Raw genomic sequence first — 22,697 nt, forward strand, 5'->3', positions numbered from 1 at the left:
TCCTGAACTAGCAAACAGAATCCAACAGCACATTAAAAGGATCATACACCATGATCTAGTGGGATTTATCCCCAGGATGCAAGGATTCTTAAGTATACTCAATCAATGTGATACACCACAGTAACAAATTAAGGAATAAAAACCATATGATCATCTCAGTAGATGCAGAAAAAGCTTTTGACAAAACTCAACACCCATTTATGATAAAAACTCTTCAGAAAATGGGCATAGAGGGAACCTCCCTCAACATAATAAAGACCATATATGACAAACCCACAGCAAGCATCATACTCAATGGCGAAAAACTGAAAGCATTTCCTCTAAGATCAGGAGCAAGACAAGGATGTCCACTCTCGCTACTCTTATTCAACATAGTTTTGGAAGTCCTAGCCATGGCAATCAGAGAAGAAACAGAAGTAAAAGGAATACAAATTGGAAGAGAAGTAGTAAAACTCATTATTTGCCAATGACATGATAATATACATAGAAAATCCTAAAGGTGCCACCAGAAAACTACTAGAACTAATCAATGAATTTGGTAAGGTTGCAGGATACAAGATCAATGCACAGAAATCTCTGGCATTCCTATACACCAACAACAAAAAATCAGAAATAGAAATTAAGGAAACACTCCCATTTACCATTGGAACAAAAAGAATACCTAGGAATAAACCTGCCTAAGGAGGCAAAAGACTTGTACTCAGAAAACTATAAAACACCGATGAGAGAAATTTCATAAAATAGAATTATAAAAATAGAATTACCATATGGCCCAGCAATCCCACTACCTGGCATATACCCTTAGAAAACCATAATTCAAAAAGAGACATGCACCACAATGTTCATTGCAGCACTATTTACAATAGCCAGGTCATGGAACCAACCTAAATGTCCATCGACAGATGAATGGATAAAGAAGATGTGGCACATTTATACAATGGAATATTACTCAGCCATAAAAAGCAACAAAATTGAGTTATTTGTAGTGAGGTGGATGGACCTAGAGACTGTCATACAGAGTGAGGTAAGTCAGAAAGAGAAAAACAAATACCGTATGCTAACGCATATATATGGAATCTAAAATAAAGAAAATCATACTGATGAACCTAGTTGCAGGGCAGGAATAAAGAGGTAGACATAGAGAATGGACTTGATGATATGGGGTGGGAGGGCGAGGCTGGGGTGAAGTGAGAGTAGCATTGACATACACACTACTGAATGTAAAATAGTTGGCTTGTGGGAAGCAGCAGCATAGCACAGGGAGATCTGGTCTGTGCTTTGCGATGACCTAGAAGGGTGGGATAGGGAGGGTGGGAGGGAGGCTCGAGAGGCAGGGGATATGGGGACATGTGTATGCATATGGCTGATTCGCTTTGTTGTGCAACAGAAACTAACGCAGTATTGTGAAGCAATTATACTCCAATAAAGATGTATTTTAAAAAAAAACCAAAACAAGAAACCCCCCCAAACTGCAAAGGATATTATTGGAACAATTGGAGACACTTGAATATAACTGTGTATTGGATAACTAGTAAAAAGAAAAAAACAAACCTTGTTTAATATAGTTGATTCATAAGTTTGAGCTCAAAGCAGCACTATAACATATGCCCCAAGGAAGCTTCTAACTCATGCATTTTTTTCCGTAAGGCCCATTCCAGTCTTGGGGGTCATTTTACACAGTGAAATCAGTTAACAAGACATAAAAATGTGAAAAAGGTGGCACAAAATAGGCTGTGGAAAGGACACATTACAGCATGAGAGCTGAAACAAGAAGGCAGAGCGTCATCTCATTCCACCTCAGCTGGGGATCTGTGGGACAGGTGACCTCAATTACCACTCAAACATATCTGAAAATGACCAGGGCGTGCCACGAGTATTGACTTGGGAGTTACAAATAAATGTTTTATCGAGTAAGTGAACTTGCAAATAATGAAGTTCGACCGCAGTTTATAAAGAACTCTGATTGACCTGATCTTCCTTTAGCATAGCATTTTTTCATCATCATTCCTATCATGGTCCATCATTTCTTTCCTCATTTAATACTCTGCCGTCAGCTAAATCTTCCCACTGGAGGGCCCTATTTCGTCATGTCATTTTTCTGCTCAATGCTGATTGGTAACTTGTATTGAGAACTTTCTATGTGCTGTGTATTGTCTCATTCCATCCTCACAATTGGATGTAGGAACTTTTATCTGGAGAGGTGAAGTGACTTGCCCATGGATCGGAATCACAGCTCAGGCCCTTTCTTCCTGAGGGCAAAGTCCTGCTCCTCTTACAGTCAGCATTTCCCGAGCAGCCCTAGAACCTTGGTGTTGCTTTAGGAAAAAGTGTGCGCTGGTCAGAGAACCTTGGGAGACCCTTGGCTGGACTAGGTTAAAACATTTGTTTTCTTGTAAAGTTTTTTTCTTAGAGCTTTTTATACACTATGTCTTGTATGTTTTCAGGAAGGAAGTGTCAATTCTATGGTGTTTTCCATCCTTGAGTCCTGGAAATTTATCTCCTGGAACATGTTGAGAAATAAAATTTGGGGAAACTGCTGCTCTGGTGACTTTAGAAGAATAGATAGAATGCAGGGAATTAAAAGGAGAGGGAAACTTAGGTGTGGATGTTGTGATCTTGGGAAAAGCCAGTGGCCAGCCTGACATGCAGAATAGAAAAGATGAGGATGGAGAGAGGAGGAAGAGTATTTCCAGTTGCATTGTTACTGGAGATTTCTGGTGTTGGAGCTGGGATTCTTGGGGGACTATAAATTTAGGTTGATTTGCTTTTCCCTAATTCTGCCACTGCTATTTATTAGCTATGTGACCCCCGAGGCTGTTTGTCTCTCTGTAAGTGTGGTTTGAGAATTAACATGAGGGAATGCCTCGTGGTGCCTGGAAACAGTAAGTGATCAATAAAGCTGGGTCCTTCTTTCCCTGATGGCTTTGCCTGCAGTGGTTTTTCCTTCCTCATTTGATGGCTTTTTGGCCTTTTGTCACAAGGTGGCATGCCACCTTAAAAAGAATCTGGAGTCGGTTGGTTTTTGTTTTGAACCTGCCAGTACTTTTTTTTTTTTTTTTGGTAGCAGATTTAACACAGCTTAAGTCATTTTACATAGGGTTTTAATTTTTAAACATTTATTTTGTTTTATTTTATTTTGGGGGGGGATATGACCTTTATTGAGCTTATCCACTGGAGTGGAAATAATGTCAGTACAAAACCCAATGTTTGTTACTGTAACTTCTACATCACAATTAAAATCCAAACAGTTTTTTAAAAACAGTCATCTCAATCAAAACCCACTACTTCAGAATCAATAGCTTCTTTGAAGCCACAGTAACACTTAAATATGGTTAAGCCTAGAATGCAGAAATTTGGTTGATTGGAAAACTAATTAAACTTCCAACTTGCTCAAACAGAATTACAAAAAGGCAAAATTGTGTTTTTCACAGAGATACAGTCCACTGGAATCACCAGCACTGGACAGCTGTTAGAGTATGTGGAGTCCTGAGATAATAAGGAATCCAGGCATCCTTTAGACAGTTTTCTGTTGTCCTTTCTTCCCAGAGATTTGTGGATGTGTGGAATGACACCACCACCAGCAATCGTAGTCTTGATGAGAGAGTCCAAGTCTTCATCTCCACGAATAGCAAGTTGCAAGCGACGAAGGGTAACACGCTTTACCTTCTGGTCTTTTGATGCATTTCCTGCCAATTCAAGTACCTCCACGGTAAGGTACTCCAGAATGGCTGCGCTGTACACAGCGGCAGTCACGCTCACACGTCCATGGATGGTCTCCCTAGATTTCAGGTGTCCATGAATACGGCCCACCGTATTTCCTCTCTGCGAGCGGGAAACCGCCTTTGTCTTGGCCTTTCTGGAGTCCTTCCCAGCCTTGCCGCCAGCCATTTCAAATTCTGCTGAAGCTCAAACAAGCAAGGCAGAGAAAGTACTAGTCAGACACCCAGCGAGAACCTGCCGCCTACGGCTTCGTCGCGCCACGATTCAAACTGCTACGTAGGGTTTTTAGATGATAGTATATGCCTCTTCAATTCTTTAAGCTGCAGCAAATAGGATATTTTAAATTTCCACATGTCAGTGTGGCAGGGCAAACCTTCTAGACCCCCATGGATAATGTCAGTGCAGAGATCACCAGATCTTTGATTTAGGAGCACCTTGTCCAGGTGACAAAAAGGGATTCAGTATGAGGCTAAGTGTATTTACTTCCTGTTATGAAAGTTATCAACGTAGAGATTGAATAACTTTATTTTGAAATAACTTCAGACTTACAGGAAAGTTACAAAAATAACTCAGAGAATTCCTGTATAAACTTTAGATTCCCCAAAGGTTGACATTTTACCGCACTTGATTTAGTCTGTTTTTTTTCTGAGACATTTGACAATATGCTGCAGACAGGATGGCTCTTCACCCTTGAATAGTTCCGTGTATGTTTCCCCAAATCACAACTGCTGTACAATACCAAAATCAGGAAGTTAACGTTGATACAGCACTAAGCACTTCATTCACATTTTGCCAAGTGCCCCACTAGTATGATTTATAGTAAAGAAAAATAAGTTATTTTCAGTTCCAGAATCCAGTCCGTGATCACACATTGCATTTAGTTGTCATGGCCCTTTAGTGGCTCTTAACTTTGGACAACTTCAACCTTTGTCATTCATGACTAGGTTTTCTTTTTCTTTTTTTTTTAAATACATTTATTTATTTGTTTGTTTTTATTTTTGGCTGTGTTGGGTCGTCATTGCTGTGGACTTTTTCTAGTTGCGGCGAGCAGGGGCTACTCTTCGTTGCAGTGTGTGAGCTTCTCATTGTTGTGGCTTCTCTTGTTGCGGAGCACGGGCTCTAGGCGCACGGGCTTCAGTAGTTGTGGCACGTGGACTCAGTAGTTGTGGCTTGCGAGCTCTAGAGCACAGGCTCAGTAGTTGTGGCACACGGGCTTAGTTGCTCTGTGGCATGTGGGATCTTCCTGGACCAGGGCTCGAACCTGTGTCCCCTGCATTGGCAGGTGGATTCTTAGCCACTGTGCCACCAGGGAAGCCCATGACTAGGTATTTTTGAAGAATGCAGACCAGCTGTTGTGTAGAATGCCCCTCAATTTTGGTTTGTCTGATGTCCCATCAGGAGTAGATTCTGGTTATACAGTTTGGGCAGGAATAACACAGAGCTTATGTTTTCAGGACATCAAAGCAAGCACACATCTGTCCCAGTACTGGTGATTTTAACTTTGCCTGCCTTGATGCCCAAGGTGGTATCCTCCAGGTATCTCCACTGTAAAGTAGCTATTTTTCTCCTTTATAATTATTAAAGTACCTTGTGTGGAGAGAGACTGATTAATAAGTCAAACAGAACATGTTTGTTGTAATTTTTACTAACAGCAGTATGTAGACTTGAACTAAAGTGGCCCTGTGATATGACAGAGGAGATATACAATTTGTGTGTAACAAATTATAATCTTTACATATATAAATGCTTCTTGTCTGGTTGAAGAAAAACCCAGATGTGGGGGGAGGGGGAGTATATAACTTTATCCTGAAATCTGCCTGTTTTCAGTCTCTTCCATCCCACTATCTCTTGGACCAGAGCACTGAGCTTTCATTTTATACAAAATTTGTGACATTATTTCATCAAATTTTATTTTATTTATTTATTTTGGCCGCTCTGCATGGCTCGCGGGATCTTAGTTCCCCGACCAGCAATCGAACCCGTGGCCCCTGCAGGGGAGGCCCGGAGTCCTAACCACTGGACTGCCAGGGAATTCCCATTATTTCATTATGAAAAGGAATATTCTCTAGAAAATCGCTGGAAAACAGTAAAAAGAAATTCATGTTACCATCTAAAGTCTACTAGTGGCTTTTTGGTGTGTAATAAGTTTTAAAACTGATTTTGCAAGTTAGCATGGAAACCTTACCATTAAATTTTTTTTTTTTTTGGCGGTACGCGGGCCTCTCACTGCCGTGGCCTCTCCCGTTGTGGAGCACAGGCTCCGGATGCGCAGGCTCAGCGGCCATGGCTCACGGGCCCAGCCACTCCGCGGCATGTGGCATCTTCCCGGACCGGGGCAGAACCCGTGTACCCTGCATCGGCAGGTGGACTCTCAACCACCGCGCCACCAGGGAAGCCCCCTTACCATTAATTTTGACAGTTTTTCATGAGGAAATTCTAAATCTCAAAGGAACCAAATACATTTGTATTCTGTGTATGTAAATGGCACCCCTGGGGTTGTGCAGTGCACAACCTATACAAACGTACACATGGCCCTAACTATTGGCGCTGTGTGCATCTTTTAGTTGTAGCATGGGGCTGGCCACTTGAGAAGTGTTTGGGGTAGCTGGAGTTACACACAGTCATACTAAGGTTCACAGCAACACTTCAGAAAGGAGCTAGTAAAGAAGCATATCGGTTTAATTGGTTAATTGAATTTTATGCCAGGCCCTTTACTTGCCCATTGGCAAGGGCCTCAGAGTCCTATGTGGACTCATCAGCTCTTGGAGGACTTAGGCCTTCTCTCATTCTCTCAACTACAAAAAGTACACTTATTATCTACAGGGACGATATCAAATAGTTCTATTCATTTGAATGCAAAAGTGAAACAAGTCCAATTCATATTTGTTATAAATTGTTATTCACAGCACTATTTAATTACAAGGGAAAAGTAGTTAATGTCTTTTGCAAGTGATTATGTTTTAACCAGGGGTATGTACGTAAAGAAACCCTGGGGGGGTCTGCCTCCCCCCTTTTTTTAATAAATGGGGGGCCTGGAGAAGCCACTCCTGCCTGTATTTCATTATCGGTTTGAAATTTTAGGTGGCATCTCAGTCTTCCTAGAGTGTCGGCAAATGGCACTGACCAGATCCCTCCCCGGAGCCAAGTGCTGCTCCAAGTATCCACTCTGACCAGCTTCTGTGCCCTCCCGAGGCAGCTGGCCATCTTCCCTCACCACAAGCTGGAAGCAAGGAGGAAGAGGTCACTTTTACTGTATCCTCATCAGAGAGCTGTTGCTTCTTAGGAGAGCCTGTGAGCACTGAGGAGTGGGAGGTCTGACTGCTCCACGGGGAGATGCCTGTGTGGATTTGAACTCTCACCAAAGAGTTGGGACGGTTTAGGATGTTCTCGCCTAAAATACAGGCTTTCTGGCATAAAACAAAGTTATTTTGGAGGGCCCTGGGGCACCTTAGGGATACACAGTTGTTTCCCAGTAGTTGAAAGCAGCATAACTTGTGACTATGCAGACTTCTAAAAAACACTATGGATAGAGATAAGTGATGGTAAATGAAATAAAAGTCACAAAGGCAGATGCCCCAATCACGGGCTAGGACCTGTGCCGTTCTCCACGCTGGTAGTTTCTGGTGAGAAGGCAGCAGCAGTTTCTCCAGTTACAGTACACCAGCCAGTGACCTACAGATATGGAGACAGTCTTCCTTCTCTGACCCTATCCCTCCTCCAACTCCCCCCTGGGGGCCTCCCCTCTCCACCGCCATGTCCCTCAGCTCCTCGCCCTGCTGGCCTTGGCACCATCCAGAACAAGAGGGCTTCACCCAGCAGCTTCCTGTCCCAGGGCGCTGAAGTTGTCTGCAATCTGCAAGCTGAGCGCTGCAGAACCCCCAGGGGGCGCTATTCACACTGAGGCGCAGGAGATGGCATGTTCACTTAAAAAGAAAATTCGTGGCACAAATCAAAGTGTCTTGAAAGATGGGTGTCTTATCTAATTCACATAACGGTACATTATGGAATGGCAGTGTCCTTGATCCAACTCACCCATCATCTCTGGGTGACTTATTATTGATGTAGGGCCTAATTTCCTCCATTGATCTTCATACTCCTAAATTGTATCCAGGGTACATAGTCCATAATGTGCTTTATAGAATACATGCAAGAATCAAATACCCCTCCTCCCGTATAATATATGAACCTTGAATTAAACAGTCTCGGTATCAAGTGGGGTCTTGTAGGGACCCTCTGTAACTGTATAAACCTAAATAATGGAAGTGAGTCTGTTTTCTCCTATACAATGAACACTGCATTGTACAGATCAGGGGTCATCAAACTCTTTCTGTAAGCGTTCAGGTAGTAAATATTTTAGGCTTTGTAGGCAAACAGTCTCTTGCAACTACTCAATTCTGCCTTGCAGTGCAAAAGCAGCCATAGGGTCCCAATAAAAGTTTACTTATGGACACTCAAATGTAAATTTCATATACTTTTCATGTGTGATGAAATATTTTTCTTCTTTTGATTTTTTCAACCATTTAAAGATGTAAAAACTATTTTTAGCTTACAGCCTGTACAAAAACAGGGAGCAGGCTGGATTTGGCATGTGGGCGGCAGTTTGCCCTGTTATAGGTAATTTATAGACTTCTTCCAGCTCAAACATGATTATGTACTTAGCTTGACTAGAAATTAATGTCCCAAGTTAGTATAAGTATTAATCCCATTGCTTAGTCATTTATTTGACAAAGTAGAACCAGGTGTTTCTTTTTGGAAACTACTATTAAAAAGGAGTATCTTACTTGCTCAAATAATTCCTGTCCTTTCTCCCTGGGGCTGGACAACAGGCCAGCCCCATGCCCCCTGGGGATGCTTACCGAGGAAGGATGGCGCGGGCCTGAGAGGAGAAGCACGGTTGGACCCTTGGTGAACCCAGTTGGGTGTCAGTGTAGCCCCTCCCCTATAAAGCAATGACCTTGTAGAGTTTGGCCCCTGTAGTCCCTCCCCTATAAAGCAATAACCTTGTAGAGTTTGGCCCTTGAGTGGCACCTGGAAATAGTGCTGGCCCTGGGCTTGAGCTCTGAGTCTGTCACTCACTGAAGCTGCTGCCTGCAATTAAGAAGGGCCTTTCTGAGCCTGAACCCCAGTCTGCCCCAGGACGCTGGACTGATTCCACCCCGAACCCAGTTCAGCCTTATCAGAATCTGGTCCCCACGGCCAGCCTGCTTGCCCCCGACTAGCTGGCACCTCCTTTTATGGAGGGTGGCACAGAAGAGCTTATTCCTAACAGAGCTGATCTGTCCCCCTTTCTGCTGGGTTCAAACTCTTCACCAGTTCTCTTCCTGCTGTATACATGTCCTCCTCTCCTCGCTGGGCTGCTTCGTGTGGCCCAACAGAGGAAGCTCTTCTATCTTACATTTCCTAAATGATTTGAGGGAGGTCTTTACCATTTCCCTCTACTAACTCTTTCTCCAAACCTGTCCCAACTCAAGGTGCACCTAATCAATAGACATCTCACAAGGGGACTCGCCTGGGGTGGGTGGGTGTCCTTTTCTCTCATGTCACCCTGGATGGAAGGGTGCACAATGATTGGTTAGAAAGTCAGCCCAAGAGCCAATTCCTCACCAGAGGCCCAGGGCCCCAACAGAGACACAGAAGGTGGTTCCATCGACCGGTGCTGGAAGCTTCATGTACCTCCTGTCAGCATCGCCTCTTCCCACTGTCAAGGTTAGGCTGCCAGTAGGGGCTTCTTTCTCAAGCAACCTTACGGCAACATGTCACTTTGTGTGCGTGGTGGAGGGGAGGAGTGAAGCTACGCATCCATTTCCTAAACGTTAAGAGTCATATATATGGATTTTATTTTTTAGAATATATTTCCTTTTATTTATTTATTTGGCTGTGCCGGGTCTTAGTTGTGGCATGCAGGCTCTTTTAGTTGCGGCATGTGGGATGAAGTTCCCTGACCAGGGATCGAACCCAGGCCCCCCTGCATTGGGAGCGTGGAGTCTTAACCACTGGACCACCAGGGAAGCCCCCATATAAATGGACTTTTAATTAATATCCTCTGAACAAAATAACCCATCAGTACTTGCATCATCAGAAGCCTTGCAGGCCCAGTGGCCATCACTATTGCCCATTGCCTCATTCTCTTTACACGCCTTGCTCAACACATGTGACATATCACGTACAAATGCAGCGCTGATGCAGCTTCTGAGAATCCCCTTCCTAACTTTTCAAGGAATCAAGTGACACAGGTCAAAATTTCTTGCTGCGTGACCATGAGGCCTCTGGGTAGCTCTACTGGGTGTTATTTAAGAAAACAAAAATTTAGATATAGTCATTTTTAAAAGTTGAAACTTTGCAGAAAATAGACCAAAATAAAGAAGGTGAAGAGGAAAAACTTCACAGACTTTTAAAAAGTTAACTATACAGTCTTTTATTTCTAGCTTGAAAAGAAAAAAATGACCCTTAAATTAATAGGAAACTATTTACAGGATTAATCACATTTTAAGCCAGGACACTCAGTGTCCCTTGTTACAGGGAGAGGCTGGGACAGCTTAGGTGACTTGCCCAAAGGGCCCAAGCTCCTTGCCATAGCCAGGAGAGGACCTCGTCTCCTGACCGCCTGGCCCCACCCACAATGTACAAAATATCAGAGGGGTGCCACAGCCATTTTGATAACAAATAATTATGGGCCTTTTTAGTGTTTAAGAGAAACCTTAATTTTTTTGGTATGTAGAATCGGTCTAGAAACTTGTAGGATTTAGGAAATTCTTAGTTTAAAAAAAGTAAGTTTTTCTCTCCCACGGGACCCAGGACCTCTCCCCAGGCACCCCCGGGTCTTTTCATGACAGGAATAAGGAGTCGTGGGCTCCATCAAGTCCTGACAGGCACATCCGCAGCTTCACTGTCTCAGGGTCCTCCTTCCACGGGCTGGTGGCTTGGATCTGTGCTTTGGTTCAAAGTGTTTTGGAGAATGTCTTCTTGCTTATTCTCTGGAAACGACACGATGGACACAGAGTCCCAGGCATCATCCTTTGGCGAGCTGTCCTTGTCCAAGGCGTCTAAGATGGGCTGAGCTGGATCCTTTAAATACTTGAAAAGGTTGAACACCATTATCATAATTTGTTTATCAGTTCCAAATACCAGAACTTCATACTTTAGTTTTAGTTGGCATAATCCTATTTCATTCAGGTGTAACTTCCAATTCTGTCCACCAACGAAGTAACTTCTAAAACCGGACCCCTGTTCACCCCCCATCTCAATAACTCACACGAATCCAAGGGCCAACCCAGGGAATACTCTGATAGCATGAAAGGGCAGCGTAACTCAGGAAAAGCAAGTTCTGACTTGCTGCACTGGATGAGGGCTTGTGGATTATCAATCCTAAAATGTCTCTGGAATTCTAACTTTTCAGGGAAGGAGGAAATGGAGCCTCTTGTTCAACTACCATGGGGGCAAAGAGGGAAAGTTCACGAGCATTTTTCTCAGCCACTCCACCCACTGGTTGGTTCTACTTCACACAACACACGGGGTGCAGAGGATCTGTGCTATGCAGCCCTGGGCGAACCAGAAAGCGCAGGCCCTCAAGGCAAAGTGCCGGTCCACAGGCCTTAACTTGCCCTGGCCCTCCTGCCTTGGCTCTGCGCTTAGCCATCAATTACCAAGTTACCAAGAACCAACTGCCTGGCTCTTGGAAATGCTGAAAGATACTGAAATACGGTCAGCTTAGAGCTGGCTGATGAGAAGACGAATAACCACGAATCACGCGCACTTGTGAAACCTCAAAAATATAAGTGAAACCTGATTCATTATTCTCATGTAACTTCAGTGACCTTTGATATAGACTTTTCACACTTTCTCAGAAAAGTGAACCGAAACACTTTATGTTTTAGATTCAAGCACCAAAGGAACAACTAGTACTAAATTCACTTACTAGGGTCCTGCTGCTAGTTCTGTGAGACAGAGTTATTTGTTCGTTTGTTTTTTAAATTTTTTGCCTGTGCCACGTGGAATGCGGGATCTTAGTTCCCTGTCCAGGGATTGAACCTGTGCCCTCTGCAGTGGAAGCTCAGAGCCTTAACCACTGGACCACCAGGAAAGTCCCGAGACAGAAATTATTGATGCAAGTAAAATTCTGAGTTGAGAGCTGTTACGTTGTGACAGTATTAACCAGGGAAGGTTTTTTTTTTTTTGTGGTAAGAACACCTAACATGAGTTCTACCTTCTTCACACAGTTTTAAGTGCACAACACAGTACTACCTACAGGCACAATGTTGTACAGCAGAAACCAGAACTTATTCATCTTGCATAACTGAAACTTTATACCATTTGAAAGCAACTCCCCGCTCCCCCTGCCACCTGGCCCCTGGTAACCACTGTGCTACTCTCTGCTTCTATGAGTTTGACTATTATTCTATTTAGATTCTTGATAGAAGTGGAATCCTGCAGCATTTGTATGGAGGTTCCAGTAGGGAATCTAACATGTGCTTTGCATAACGTCTGTGTACTTTAAACACCTCATGACAGATGAAGGGAAACAAGTGACTATAGCTCTTTCTAGAAGCACCACTCTGTCTTTACAGACTAGATACAACAACATAAGGTTCTGTTTCCAGTACTTTGACCCTGATCTTACTGCAGAATGATAAACCCCCAGAAGCAAATGGTTCTAAATATGCTTGTATCAGCTAGCTTCTGATCCCAAGAATGTCCCGGCTGTCTCCTCAGAGGGCCTGGTTCCCTCGCAGAGCCTCAGGGGGTCGCTGGAGCTGGGCAGGAAAACAGGACTTTCCATAAGACCTACCCACTCCACTTTTCTTTCTTAAATCTTTTAAAATACTAGTAACATCCCCTGTGTACTCGGCGTGCAAGGCTTTGAACTCACGGCTCTGGGTGTTTACTCTAGAATCCTCCTGCCTGCACACTGTCTAACCCAAAGCTCATGCTCTTGACTGCTGTCCCCACTGGTCCATGTCCCCTCCAGCCAGGCTCCAAAAGCCCGGGACTGTCGTGTTGTCTCCAGAGGGACCTACTGCGGCCGATCTCCTGTCCGGGCCAGACCAGGCCACCTTTTGTCCAACCTCGTGCCATTAAAAAAATTAAAAAAAAAATTTTTACTTTATTTAACTAATTAGTTAATTAATGTATTTGGCTGTGCCGGGTCTTAGTTGCCGCATGTGGGATCTTCGTGGCGGCATGTGGGATCTAGGTCCCTGAACCCGGGGGATTTAACCCTGACCCCCTGCATTGGGAGTGCCGAGTCTTAGCCACTGGACCACCAGGGAAGTTGCCCCCCAATTTTTTTTTAATTGTGGTAAAATACACATAACATAAAATTTACCATCTTAACCATTTTTAAGTGTACAGCTCAGTAGTGTAAAGTCTATTCACATTGTTGGGCAATGATCACCACCATCTGTCTCTAGAACTTTTTAATTAATTAATTTATTTATTTGGCTGTGCCGGGTCTTAGTTGCAGCATGTGGGATCTAGTTCCCTGACCAGGGATTGAACCCGGGCCCCCTGCATTGGGAGTGTGGAGTCTTAACCACTGGACCACCAGGGAAGTCCCTAGAACATTTTTCATTTTGCAAAACTGAAACTGTCCCCGTTAAACACTCACTGCCCATTTCCTCCCTCCCTCCGGACCCTGGCAACCACTATTCTACATTCTGGTTCTGTGAATGTGAGTACTCTAAGCACCTCATATAAGTGGAATCATGTAGTATTTGTCTTTTTGTGACTAATTTATTTCCCTTATCATAATGTCCTCAAGGTTCATCCATGTTGTAGCATGTCTCAGAATTCCCTTCCTTTTTAAGGCTGAGTAATATTCCATTCATATGTATACACCACATCTCTCTCTTGTTTTTCTGGCTGCACCTGTGGCTTGCAGGATCGTAGTTCCCTGACCAGGGATTGAACCCGAGGCCAGAGCAGTGAAAGCGCCGAGTCGTAACCACTGGACTGCCAGGGAACTCCCACCACATTTTATTTATACATTCATCTGTCGATGGACACTTGGGTTGTTTCTACCTTTTGGCCGTTGTGAATAATGCTGCTATGAACATGGGTGTACAAAGAACCAAGTGCTGCTTTTAACACAAATCTCAGTGTCATGGCTTTGTCCACTGCTCTACTCTTAGGCGTTACCAGGGGGGCATGAAAGGCTGACATGTCACCCTTTTAAATGTGTACACACATACCTCTTCTATTTGTGATGGGATGCTTGGTGCAGAGTGAAACCAGTATTTAACCAGGCCTCTGTATTTCAGTACCAGGAAGAGACAGGCCCCCACCAGCACTGACAGCAACAAAAAGGTTCCCATAGAGATCAGGATAACTTGTTGAAGCTTGGTAGCGGCTAAACAGGTGACATAAAAGTGAACAAGATGACCATCCTACATATGATACAAACATCGGGTAATTTCTCAGCCACCACTGCAATAAATAGAGTTCTCAGCCACCACTGCAATAAATAGAGTCCCAGTAAACTGGATGGATACTGCCCCTCCTCCACCCAGCCCTGTATGCTTTAATTAATAGCTAGTAAAGGCAAGCCTAAAACAAAGCAAGTGTTAGCTGTCTGGCAGCTCTTGCTACTGGAGACTTCAGCACGAGCTTGTTATGTCTACAGTGAAGTGCTGTCCTAGCCCCTTCTCTCTGGGTCTTCGCACTCTCACCACCCTCCACCTAATAAGGAATCCCTGATTGCACTATTTTAGGAGTGTTCTGTTCCCATCTCAGAAAGGACTTAAGATAGCATACATTACCATCCACTGTTGTTTCGGAGCAAGATATGTTGCTTAAATGCCCAGGTCTAGAGATGTTTTCTTTTGCCAAAAACAGTTCTGCCTTGAGTTGGAAACAGTATACTCTTAAGGGTTTTAAATCATTCAACGTGATGAAGTTGCTCCTGAAACGGTGTGTCACCTACGTAAAATACACCAAGAACCACACCTGAAAATCACCCACATAGATATGGTCAAGCCCCTTCCATCTTCTCCAATGTTTCCTCAAATTCACACTGAACACAATAACCAAAGAAGAAGGTAATTCTGTTTCTAAACAAACAATACCAATTTTATATGTATCACATATGCTTATAGCAGACAAATTTTATATGTGAAAATTGGTGAGGAACGTCAAGAAAGATGCTGATGGCATTAGAGCTGTGTTTCTGGCTGTGAGGTCCGAGGGCCCAACCGAAGCCCCATCACAGCAATGGAGGGTCCAAAGCTGGAATTTAGCAAATCCCAGTTTCTAGGACGAAATTTTCTCCTTTCAAATGAACATTTTGTATTTCATGGTTAATCTCATCTAGATACTTGAAGTTAGTCAACAAATAAAGGAAAAAAGTCATTCTAGGAGATAATGTTCCTTTGGTTCCCAATCTGCTTCTGGTTTTCACTGAAATGTGCTGACTCCTTTTATAGTTTTGGTCAAAATGATGAGTGATTTATGTCATCAGGAAAGAGTTGGGTCCCAAATTCTTAGCGGATTCTGTCCCCTCCTTCCCTCCCTGCTGCTACCCTCCCTCGGGTCTTGTCACCTCCACATGGTCAGTCAATGGTTCCTCACTCTCACCTCAGACAAACTGTCACTGTTCCACAGGGAAAGGAGAAAAAAAAACACTATATTACGGCTATATAGGATTTCTCATAAAGGACTGCTTTCATTTTTTTTTGTCTGCTGTGGGTCTTCGTTGCTGCGTGCGGGCTTTCTCTAGTTGCGGCGGGCGGGGTCTACTCTTTGCGCGGTGCGCGGGCTTCTCACTGCGGTGGCTTCTCTTGTTGCGGAGCATGGGCTCTAGGTGTGCGGGCTTCAGTAGTTGCGGTGTGTGGCCTCTGTAGCTCCGAGGTATGCATGTGGGATCTTCCCGGACCAGGGATCGAACCTGTGTCCCCTGCATTGACAGGCAGATTTTTTTTTTTTTTTTTTTTTTTTTTGCGGTAGGCGGGCCTCTCACTGTTGTGGCCTCTCCCGTTGCGGAGCACAGGCTCCGGACGCACAGGCTCAGCGGCCATGGCTCACGGGCCCAGCCGCTCCGCGACATGTGGGATCTTCCCGGACTGGGGCACGAACCCGTGTCCCCTGCATCGGCAGGCGGACTCTCAACCACTGCGCCACCAGGGAAGCCCCAGGACTGCTTTCTGATTTTGAGATACTACAGTAGAATATACTATAGCCATTTGAAATGGTGGAATATCACACACACTCCGGAACGTGGAGGTGAAGCTGCTTACATATGTTGACTGAAAAAAGGCAGATTTTTCAACAGTATATAGAACATCATCTTATTATTTATTTATTTATTTGGCCACGCTGCGGAACCTAAGTTCCCCGACCAGGGATTGAACCCGCGCCCCGTGCAGTGGAAGCGCGGAGTCTTAACCGCTGGGCCGCCAGGGAAGTCCCATGATATTATTTTTAAAAATACAAAATGATCATATTATATTTGAATAGTAGGATTAGAGATGAGTTTTAATTTTTTTTCCCTCCGATTTGAAATGATGACTGCCATGGCAGAGGAGAAACAGTTTTACTCCTGATGTCACAGAAAGCAATTTTAAGGACAACATTCTTTTGAGTAGTTTATTTTGGCAGCCAGTTGGCTATTCCAAAAGTTAGAATCACAGACTGCAGAGAAGAGCTACCATGCAGGCCTGAGACCGCTGTCCTTAGAAAGGCTTGTTTGCAAGGCTGACCCAAGGCTGGCATCTGGGACTTGGATTTGAGCAGTGTTTCCACCATTCCCTGACTGATAAGGGTGGTTTCCTGTACAAACAATGCTCTTTATGCTGAACACCTGCTCTCCCTCTGGGAGTCTGGAGTTTTGGTGTCTATGTTGGGCAGAGGGTGCCTGTGTGACCAGCCCCCAATAAAAGCCCTGGGCACTGAGCCTCTAAGGAGCTTCTCTGGTAGATAAGATTTCACACATGCTGTCACGTCACTCTTGTTGTTAAGTGTGTCCTGGGTGACTTCCAGGGGAAGACTCAGAAGCTTATGCCTGGATTCCTTTAGACTTTGCCCCATGTGCCTCTTCCCTTTGCTGAGTTTGTTTTGTGTCTTTTCTCTGGAATAAATCACAGCCTCGAGTACAACTATACACTGAGTCCCACGCATCCTTCGAGCAAATCTAGGGGTTGGACTTGGGGACCCCTGACATACAGACTCACAGCTGGAATGGAGATCGTACAGGTGGCTTTCAGAGTTACTTTAGCCCCAGAATCTTTTGTTCATGAAAGTCCAAAGTATACATGCTCTGGCTGAAAGGAAGAAAGGGGAATCCCTTCTGCATTCTTCCAGGCTTCTCTATTCCAGTTGACCAGACCTTGACCTCAGGATTTCCGGTCCCGGAAACGATTATTTCTTTCTTCCCTATTTGCTAAGAGTCTGTTCTTCAGTGAGTTTTGCCTTCCTCGGTGTTTTTACACTCACCACAAAGAAATGAAGAGCAAGTGCAAACATCAACTAGGTGGGAGAGAAACAGCAATTAAGAGCATGGACCCTGAGGCTAGATATCTCCTCTGCTTTGCTGTCAGTTGCTGGCCTTGGGCTAGTTACTTAACCACTTGGTTTCCCTCTCTGTGAAACAGGTGGGTGTAAAGGTTAAATGAGATGATGTATCTAAAGTGCCTGGGCCAGGTGCCAGACACAAAGAAAGCTCTGCATAAACATAAGCTCTTATTCTTATAAAAAATTATAATAATGTTGAACTTAGGAAATCAGGAATTTACACAGGTAGTAAAACATCACTAAATGTATCTTGGAGGGACTTCCCTGGTGGTCCAGTGGTTACGACTCCACGCTTCCACTGCAGGGGGTGTGGGTTCGATCCCTGCTTGGGGAACTAAGATTCCGCAGGCCCTGCGGCATGGCCAAAAAATAGAGGAAAAAGAATGTAGCTTGGATAATCAGATACTGGAGGTGATTAAAGGCCGTCAGTTTTTTCTTGTGCTACCCAGGGCTGCCCAGACCCCTTTTGGTCTGACCCACCTTTGTCAACCTTATCCTGCCCCAGCCCCTCACGTGGCCTGCATTTCTAAAGGATCCGAGCACGTGCAGTTCCCCAAATGTGCCGAGCCTTTTCAAACCTACTGGCCCTTCTCCCTAGAACACTCTCTCTCCTTCCCGTAGACGTTTCACCTATTCATATTGCCCTCTTTGCAAACCATGCAAACCAGAGAATTCATATAGTTAAACCTTGCAGACTGCAGTAGTAAATTCATTGCTGTAGAAACAGGCCCACAGAAGCTCCCCAAACTCCGGAGTGTGGCAAAGGCACCATGGGCACCGGCTGAGTCCAGACCCAGACCATGGGGACCATGTGATACCAGGCAGAGAGGGCCCTGCAGATGGGTCTGGTGGGAGGGGAGTCTCAGCACAGTGAGTAGAAGCAGAGGTCCTGAAGGGAAAGATCAAAACTGCTAAGGCTCAGCCCCTAAGGGGATACTGGGACACCCTGGTGTCCTCGGCCACTTTAAAGTAGACTTTCTTTTGCTATCCAGAAACTCCAAAGAAATGAAAATCAAAAACAAGGAAGAAAAATGCTCTTGCCTGTTTGCTTCCTCCCTTTTCCCAGTAGTAGACATAATACCAAAAAAAGGCCACAGAGGCAGGGACATCAAAGGGAGAAGAAAAGCTGATGATAAGGGAACCTTCTTCTGGGGTCACCCAGATGTCTTCTGGAGGCCCGATGGTGGCTGAAATAGAATTACAAACAAAATCAATCCATCAGTCTATGTATATACGTAGATACATATATATACATACACATGTACATCATATATATATATACAGAATATGTATATTGTACATGTAATTATATTTAGTATGGTACACACATGCATATATTTATATATGCCATGAGATTGCATTCAGACTACCAGAGGCTGTTCTGGGCACCAGATTTACTTGGAAGGCTCCGGGGCAGGTAGCCCAGTGGAGCTACAGAATGGCCCCAGGGGTTTTTGGCCTTCGCGGAAGGAGGGGTCCTCACAGTTGTCCACATGGCCGCGCCTGCCCACCCCCAGGAGACAGCTCAGGTGCAAGGATCGGGCAGGTACAGGGCACTCCCTGGCTCAACCACAGGAGCCAGTATTTCTCATCACAATTCCACAAGAAGAGTTTCCAGAGTCCCCACAAGGGACATGCCCAGTTACAAGAACCCCTTCACTCAGCAATGCCCCAGACACGGTTTCCTACCAGGTGGTTAAGACTGGCCTGGTTGAAGTGCTATTCACCAACCAGAGGTCCTTCTGACCATAAGCAATGCTAGTAAGTCAAAAAGAGAAAAACAAATATCATGTATTAACGCATATATGTGGAACCTAGAGAAATGGTACAGATGAACCGGTTAGCAAGGCAGAAATACAGATGTAGAGAACAAACGGATGGACACCAAGGGGGGAAGTGGCAGGGTGATGGTGTGATGAATTGGGAGATTGGGATTGACATATATACACTAATATGTATAAAATAGATAACAAATAAGAACCTCCTGTATAGCATGGGGAACTCTAATTCACTTCGCTGTATAGTAGAAACTAACACAACATTGTAAAACAACTATACCCCAATAAAAAAAGGAAAAGAAAAAAAAAAATAACGTGGTTCATATGCCACCTTTATCAGGTTTCCAGAGAGCTAGAAGGTTAACCAAAGGTCACATTTTCATGCAGAGAGGGAAAAGATTTTGTTAGCCCACCAAAAGTGCTGTTTACAAACTTTTAAATACGTGTATCTTTCTAGCTTTTTCTAATACAATGATTAAATATAATAACTGAGAAATATTAGCATCATACGTCTATTTGTTAAGGCTTTTCATATAAGTCACAGGACAGCCAAGGACTATGGCTCATAATATGCTCTTAGAAGGAAGATTACGGCATTTATCAGCTGAGCATTTAAATTGTATAATTAACCAGAGGAACTCAGATCAAAATACAGGTTGTGTCCTCCAAGTTCTAAGAGGCCTGTTTCTGCACCTTCTATACACACAGATGATCATATCACGGTGACCAGTTCTGCGTTCACCAAAGTGGGGCTGGATTTCTCTCTCTCGCTTCCACACTCCACCCTGGGCTCTCCCAGGTTGGGGAGGGTTAGGCATGTGTTCTGGTCACCTTTCTCTCTCTGTAAAAGTAACTGGTCCCTGCAGGGTTTGCACTCATGCCCTCTGATCTCCTTTGTTCTGGTGGAGGAACTAAGTCCAGACAGATACAGGGTCGGGCCTGGCCCACCTCAAGCCACAGCAATGTTAGTGGATTAGCTGTGTGTAACAAAAAGCTCTCATTAAACCCGCTCACAGATGCTGGCACTCACGTCTTCAAGCTACGCTTTTGAAAGCGAAGTGACTGGAGCATGGAACAACATGTGGACCTGCAGGCCCAGGACCCCGCTGAGCAGATTCTCTAGACTTTTCTGTGACTTACCCACCGGAGTGGGCATGGGAGCCTGGATGACTAATCACTTAACCGCTGAAAGGTCAGCACCGAAAGACCTGCCTTTCTGAAGGGCGTGCCAGATGGAGAATCTGATACCAACGCGATGAGTCTGTCTCTCGAAGGCGGACAGTCTGCCTTTTCTCTGGGCCCTGAAGGAGGGCTCAGTGGATCTATGGGTCATTACTGATAGCAGTGTCCACAGACTGAGCGATCACTCTAAACCTGGCAACACGGACTTTATATCCGTGTCCACACAGATCTATGTAACAACCACAGAGGGCCATCCCCATTTCCCTGAGGGGGAAACTGAAGCCCAGAGGGACATTACTTGCCCAGAGTAACAGCCGGTAAGTGGCAGTGTTGGGATTTGAACCCAAGTTTATGTGATGCCAAAGCCTGCCTCCTTCAGGCACCATCTCATCCCTCTACCCTCAGTAAAGCATCTTCAAGTTGGTTACCCATCCTGACTTGACCGCAAGTGCTGAAAGCAGCGATAGGCTCTGAGAACACCACTGTCTTGAAGTTTACCAGTGACTCCCCACCAGTAACTAACCGAGGACATGGCTGCCCAACTCTGGCCGGGAGGAGAGAGAGCAGCAGCTGGCTGACTCTGGACCAGCAACTTGATGACAGGTCCTGCTTCTGATACCTCCATTACTTTTTTCTCCACTAATTCCCACTTAGGTAATGCTTGATAGCTCAGATGTGTGATGGTTCTCCACTCAAGGACAAATAACTTGTCCACAGAAGACCAGCCAGCAGGGACTGCACTGTCTTCTCGTACCATCCTCAAATTGCTAGCAAAAACCTTATTTTAAAAAATAATTTTAAAAAAATTTATTTATTTATCTTGGTTGTGCTGGGTCTTAGTTGCGGTATGTGAACTCTTAGTTGCGGCATGCATGTGGGATCTAGTTCCCTGACCAGGGATAAAACCTGGGCCCCCTGCGCTGGGAGTGTGGAGTCTTAACCACTGCACCACCAGGAAAGTCCCTTTCTTAGCTTCTATTACAGAAAATTTCAAACATATAGAAAGTAGAGAAGACTGTAAACAAAGCTCATGTACTCATCACCCAACTTTAAAGCAACCATCAAGTCCTGACCAGTTTTGTTTCTCCTGTGCCCATCCACCTTGTAAGGACCACCTTGCCCCTCCCACTCTCTGGATTATTCTGAAGGAATCTCAGACATTACATCATTGCATCTGTAAATACTTCAGTATGTATCTTGAAAAGACCAGACTCCCCGCCTTTTTAAAAAAAATAACAAAATACCATTACAACACCTAAAGTATATTAGCAACAATTGCTTTATAAATCATCAGAGATCTAGACAGTGATCACATTTCCCCAATTGTCTTATACCTTTGTTTAATTTGAATCAGGATCCCATGAAGTTCCATACTTTGTGTTTGCATAGACACCGGAGAAACATTAGGCATGGCTGACCATGTGAAAAATGAATAATTGAAGGAACACGTCTATAAACTAGTGTCTGACGACTCTCATGCTCCCTTCCAACATCTGGGAGCATATCTGTTCATTCAATCATTCCACAGATATTTTCTCCTATGTGCCAGGTACTGTTCAAGGCTGAACTAAAATCCTTCCTGAACGTAAAAGAAGTTGTGCCATGTAACAGTGATCAGTGAAGCCAATATGCTAGTATTCCCTCCAGCACAGAGGTTAGCAAACTTTCTCAGTAAAGCACCAGAGTGAGTTGAAGCTCTGACTGGTCACGCAGCCCCTGTTGCGACTACTCAGCTCGCCTGTTGCAGCTTGGAAGCAGCCATAGACGGTATATGAAAAGATGGGGAAACTGCATTCTGATAAAACTTTTTTTTTTTAAATTGAAGTATAGTTGATTTACAATATTGTGTTAGTTTCAGGTGTACAGCAAAGTGATTCAGTTATACATGTATTCTTTTTCAGATTCTTTTCCATTATAGGTTATTACAAGTTCCCTGTGCTATACAGTAGGTCCTTGTTGTTTATTTTATATATAGTAGTGTGTATATCTTAATCCCATACTCCAAATTTATCCCTCCCCACCTTTCCACTTGGGTAACCATAAGTTTTTTCTCTATGTCTGTGAGTCTGTTTCTGTTTTGTAAGTAAGTTCATTTGTATCATTTTTTTAGATTCCCCATGTAAGTGATATCATACAATATTTCTTCCTCTGACTTACTTCACTTATATGATAATCTCTAGGTCCAACCATGTTGCTGCAAATGGCATTATTTCATTCTTTTTTATGGCTGAGTAGCATTCCATTGTACATATATAACACATTTTCTTTCCAATAAAACTTTACAAAAACCAGTTGGTGGGCAGGATTTTGACCTGCAGGCTGTGGTTTGACAACTCCCAGGCCTAGCAAATCACCCTCCCCTAGCCCCAGCTTCCGTGGTCAGTACTCGGGTTTGACGATCATACCCACCTGGGTGCTGGTTATTTAGGGTGAGAGGCAGGACGGAGGGGCGTGGAGTCAGTACCGCTCAGCGAAGAGGAAAGTGAAGAAAACCTGCAAACGTTAAAGGAAGTTTGT

At 44.2% G+C, this 22,697-nt stretch overlaps 1 protein-coding gene and 1 pseudogene across 3 annotated transcripts in view; both read right to left on the reverse strand.

Moving 5' to 3' along the window:
- Positions 1 to 3,514: 3,514 nt before the first annotated feature.
- Positions 3,515 to 3,949, reverse strand: LOC309961827 (histone H2A.Z-like; annotated as a pseudogene). The gene has a single exon. The product of its transcript is annotated as a histone H2A.Z-like (transcript).
- A 5,468-nt stretch (positions 3,950 to 9,417) lies between these two features.
- IFNGR2 (interferon gamma receptor 2) overlaps positions 9,418 to 22,697 on the reverse strand; it is a 35,246-nt gene continuing 21,966 nt past the window's right edge. Inside the window, exons 4-7 of one of the 2 annotated variants that reach the window (XM_082840426.1) lie at positions 18,262 to 18,407; positions 14,475 to 14,634; positions 13,908 to 14,065; positions 9,418 to 10,794 (exon numbers count right to left, since the gene is read on the reverse strand). In XM_082840426.1, coding sequence (XP_082696552.1) covers positions 10,612 to 10,794; positions 13,908 to 14,065; positions 14,475 to 14,634; positions 18,262 to 18,407 — 647 coding nt within the window. In that variant the 3' untranslated portion in view covers positions 9,418 to 10,611. The remainder of the gene's footprint in view (positions 10,795 to 13,907; positions 14,066 to 14,474; positions 14,635 to 18,261; positions 18,408 to 22,697) is intronic. The other variant, XM_082840425.1, reaches the window with a different exon arrangement.

This window comes from Leucopleurus acutus, assembly GCF_964270905.1.
Source record: "Leucopleurus acutus genome assembly, chromosome: 5".
NCBI classification, from domain to species: domain Eukaryota; kingdom Metazoa; phylum Chordata; class Mammalia; order Artiodactyla; family Delphinidae; genus Leucopleurus; species Leucopleurus acutus.